Below are 4628 nucleotides of genomic sequence, written 5' to 3' on the forward strand. Positions count from 1 at the left end.
GGGCTGGGGGCCATTCCTCACTGCCAGGCAGGGGCTGCAGGCAGGGGTCAGCAGCCCCACTCACAGGGTCCGAGGTGCAAAGCCGCAATCCTGCCCTGGGTTGCTGAAGCCAAGCTGCACCAGGGGTTTCTGGGGACTCAGTCCCTCGTGTGGGGTCCTGAGTTTACCACTGGGGTGGTGGGGCAGGGGCCCAGCTCAGTGGGGCAGGGGCTGTGCCTGGGCTGGTCCCTGTGGAGCTGGTGTGGAGCGGTGTGGGGGGCAGCCCCCATGCTCAGCCTGGCCCACACACCACACTGGAGACAACATCCTCACACAGGGTTTAATGTCAGAGAGGGGCAGCTCCAGCATTTGGGGAATTGCAGCAGCAGGGCTGGAGCTCACAGACAAGTGCCAGGGCCATGATGAGCCGGCAGGTGCCGATGCTGTCCCACAGCAACGGCTCAGTGCTGACCTGTGTGAGAAACTGGCCTCAGCACCGTGTGATGGGCTTGCTGGGACCCCCGCCCCAGCAGGCAGGGAGACAGGGACAGCTTGGGGGGCCCCAAGGTATGAACCCCCATCCCCATCTCTCCTCACGGGGTGCCTCCTCTGCCCCACAGCACCCCACGGCCTGGGCCCATTTGCATTCCCCCCACTCCCCGTCTCAGTCCCAGTGAGGGTCTCACCATGGGGAGAGCTTGCTGGCTTCTGCCTCGGCCCCACATCTGCAGAGGGAAAGCAGGTGACAAGATGGAGATAGGGATACCCTGGCATGGTGCAGCCACACAGACGTGGCACTGGGCATGGCATGGCACATCCCCCCACCTCCATGGCATGGCAGCCCCCGTCCCATGGGTCCTGCTGTCCCCAGCCGACCCTGCAGCCCTGGGGGCAAGAGCAGCAGCCAGGCATGGCACAGCACAAAGCGGCTTGGCACAGCACAACATGGCATGGCGCAGCACAGCACAGCATGGCATGGCACAGCATGGCACAGCAGGGACTCACCCTCCATGGCTTCAGGTGCCTCCAGGCTGTCCAGCCGGTCCTCATCTGCTGTGGCCTCATTGCTGTCCCCAGGTCCGTCTGCCTCATCCTCGCCCAGTGGCTCTGTGGGACAGAGGGACAGGTCAGCCAGGGCTCTCCCTCTCCATGGCCTGGGCAGGCCAGGGACACCCCAGGCGAGACGTGTGGGAGCCAGGCTGGTCTGTAGGACACAGCAGCCCACAAGCCAGGAAGGAGCATGGGGCTGAGGGGCCACACCTCCCCACGCAGGGCACAAGGTGATGGGGGGCTCTGCCCATCCAAGGCCCTGGGCACAGCAGCACTCGTCCCGGTGCTGGCACCTGTCTGGAACTCAATGGTCCTCAGCATCTCTGCCACATAGTCCACGTTGATGGAGAAGTGGTCCATGTTCTCGTAGCCAGGCTCTGGGCGGCTGCTCATTGATACCTTGGACATGTCCATGATCCTGCAGGGCAGGCAGACCCCCAGGAGCTGCTGGGCTCCAGCACCCATGGGGGCCCCTTGTCCCCAGCCATGGCCCAGCAAGACCAGCCACAGCTGTGCCCCACACCCTGCCCATGCTGCCCATGTCCCCAGCTCTGTGCCCTCCACCCTGCCCATGCCCCCAGCTCTATGACCACCCCCTGCCCATGCCTGCCATGCCCCCATCCCTGTGCCCCTCATCCCCACTCACTTTTTCAGGAGTTCCTTGGAGTGCTATGGAACAAAGTGGGGGAGGGAGGGGAGGGGGTCAGTATCTCTCTGGAGTAATGGGGCCCAGGACCCCAGGAGCCAGACATCACCCCCACCACAGCATATCCCAGGGACAGCCCCAGACCCTTTGGGGTGACCACAGTTCCCCCTGCACAGCCCTGTGGGGCATCCCCAGCCCCCCACAGGGACCACTGCCCCCACCCCCAGCCCTGGGGCAGCTCCAGACCCCCTGGAGGGACCTGCCCACCCCCAGTTCCCCAGCAGCCCTGCAGCCCCTGCCCACACAGACCTGCAGGTACACGGCCATTTGAGGCTCCTCCATGGCCTGGATGGCCGACTCCACCAGCTTGGAGGAGGCCTCCAGGTGGTCACCGTACTGGCGGATAAGACCCCGCACACGCTGCAGCTTTGCCTCCTGCTCCCGCGCGATGCTCTGCAGCAGCTCCTTCTTCCGCTCCTCCAGGATGCTGTACAGCGAGTCAAAGCGCAGCCCCAGGTGCTGCTTCTGCCGCCGGCCATTCTCCTGCAGGACTGTGGGGCTCAGGGGCTGCCCTGGCCCCCCCATGTCCCCACCACTGGCATGGCCCCAGGGCTGTGCATGGTACCCAGGGACACCCCCCAGCCCCCACCTCGATGGTGTGGCAGATCTCCTCCATCTGCGTGATGATGGCCTGGATGCGGTCGTTCCCTGCCACCAGCATGGCGATGCCATCGCTGAGCTCACTCTGGGAGAGGACAAGAGGGGTGTGAAGGCTGTCTCGACAGGCAGCCCCCAGGCCCCTGCCATCCCCGGGGCCCTGCTGTCCCCTTCAGGGCCACCAACCTTCTGGCGCTGGTAGACAGCAGGCAGCGGTGCAACCTCGCAGTCTTTGTGCGCCCCGAAGACCTTGCAGAGGGAGCAGGTGGGTGCCTCGCAGCGCAGGCAGTAGATGTTGATCCGCTCGTCCTCATGCTCCTCACACATGAGGTGCTGCTCGGCCTTGGCGTGCAGGGGCCTATGGGTGGGACCCGGGCACTGCTGCCCACAGGTAGACCCTGGCCCCAGAGAAACCCCCAGACCCAGGGACACCCCCAGCCCCACAGGCACACCTAGCCCCAGGGGATGTCCCCAGCCCCAGGGACACCCCCAGACCCCAGGACACCCCCAGACCCAGGGACACCCATGGACACATCCAGCCTCACAGGTACACCTGGCCCCAGGGACACCCCCAGCCCCCAGAGACACCTTCTGGTCTCAGGGACACTCAGGGACACCCCTAATCCTGCAGGCACATCCCGCCCAAGGAACACCCCCGGCCCCAGCCCTGCACCTGCACCTCCCCCTCCCCCGTGGGCTCCCTTTCACCCGTGGGGCTCACTTCCTCGTGAGGTCCCCCGTGCCCCCGTGGGGTCCCCGCACCTGGCCGACTCCTGCTTGTAGATGTCGATGATGTTCTCCACCAGCAGGTTCCGCTGCAGCCCGTACACCCCGTGCCGGTCCAGCACCACCTCGTGGCGGCACGACGGGCACCGGAACCGGCCGCCCGACGGCACCGCGCTGGAGCCCCGCGACTGCCACAGCGGGTTGGAGGCCTGGGGGGGCGGCGGGGGGTCACGGCTGTGGCACCCCTGGGCAGCCTCTACCCCAGGTTCTGCCGCCGGCAGGGAGACCCCGCGGTGCCTGGGACCCCCCTGGCTGTGCGCCCAGTGCAAACAGAGGCACGGAACAGACACAGGCACTGGCGCAAGCAGAGACATGGGCATGGGTGAGGCCATGGACACAGACATAGGCATGGGCGTGGACACAGGCACAGGCATGGACATGGGCATGGGTGCGGGCATGGACACAGGTATGGGCATGGGTGTGGACATGGACACAGCCACAGGCATGAGCATAGACAGACACAGACATGATCATGGACACGAACACAGACACAGACATGGGTACAGATGTGGATGTGGGCACAGACATGATCCCCCCTGTGCACCAACATGGCCCAGCCAGGGGTCCCGGTGGCGCACCCTGGGATCAGCCCAGATCCAGCACCCTCCATGGGTCAGGGTCGAGGGGGACGCACCTGGAAGACATCATTGGCACATTTGCGGCAGAGGTTGTGCTGGCATGGCAGGATCACCACAGGCTTGGTGAACATCTCCAGGCAGATGGGGCAGATGAGCTGCTTCTCCAGGCTCTCCATGCTCCGTGCCTCCGCCAACAGCGGCTTCAGCCCCACTGCGAAGTTCATTGCCGCGTTCCCGGCCCGGCCCGGCCCGGCTCTGCCCACCACGGCCCCGCTCCGGCTCCGGCCCCGGCCGCCCGCTGCCCGCTCTGCCCCGGCCCCGGCCCCGCTGAGCACGGCGCTAATTTTAGCCGCCCCCGCCCCGCCGGGGCCGCCGCAGCTGTCGGCAGCGTCGGGTGACACTGAGTCACGGCCGCGCGGGGCCCCACCGGCGCCCCCAGCCCGGCTGACCCCCGGCACCGGCTGACCCACCAGGGACCGTCTGGCACACCAGGACCAGCTGATCCCTTGGGGACTGGCTAGCCCACCGGGACCAGCAGCCCGGGCAGCCTGGTGGAGGCGGCAGGGGCAGCAGGGGCTGAGCCGCACGCCGCCCCCATCCCCGGGCAGACCTCCCTGCCGTGCCCGTCCCACCCCAGCTCAGCCCGCAGCCCTCGGCTTGGGCAGAGCCCCGCTCCCACCGGACGAGCAATGCTGCTCCCCAGGCGCTTCCCAGGGCTCCTCCACCACCTCCTGCCCAGGGAGTACAGGGGCGGGGGTCCCGGGCAGCTGGGGCACACCGGCACAGGATCCGCAGAGGCGGGAGGGAGCAGGGCCCGGGCAGAGCAGGGCTGCCAGGCTCCCACTGGGACGTGCATGCCCACCCCCGCAGGCAGCGGGGCTGCGTGGAGGCTGGGGTGCCCCAGGCCCCACAGACCCTATCCAGCACCAACC

The 4628-nt window shown here is 67.3% G+C and overlaps 1 protein-coding gene across 1 annotated transcript; it reads right to left on the reverse strand.

Annotated features, from left to right (window-relative positions):
* Positions 1-323: 323 nt before the first annotated feature.
* TRIM54 (tripartite motif containing 54) lies at positions 324-3990 on the reverse strand. Its single transcript, XM_037392265.1, has 10 exons — positions 3753-3990; positions 3095-3267; positions 2519-2690; positions 2325-2420; positions 1985-2218; positions 1676-1698; positions 1323-1447; positions 985-1086; positions 666-704; positions 324-451 (listed from the first exon to the last, which is right to left on the reverse strand). Exons 1-10 carry the CDS (start codon positions 3918-3920, stop codon positions 441-443), a joined length of 1143 nt encoding a protein of 380 aa, XP_037248162.1. The 5' UTR covers positions 3921-3990; the 3' UTR covers positions 324-440.
* Positions 3991-4628: the final 638 nt, after the last annotated feature.

Source organism: Falco rusticolus, chromosome 6 (assembly GCF_015220075.1).
Source record: "Falco rusticolus isolate bFalRus1 chromosome 6, bFalRus1.pri, whole genome shotgun sequence".
NCBI lineage: Eukaryota > Metazoa > Chordata > Aves > Falconiformes > Falconidae > Falco > Falco rusticolus.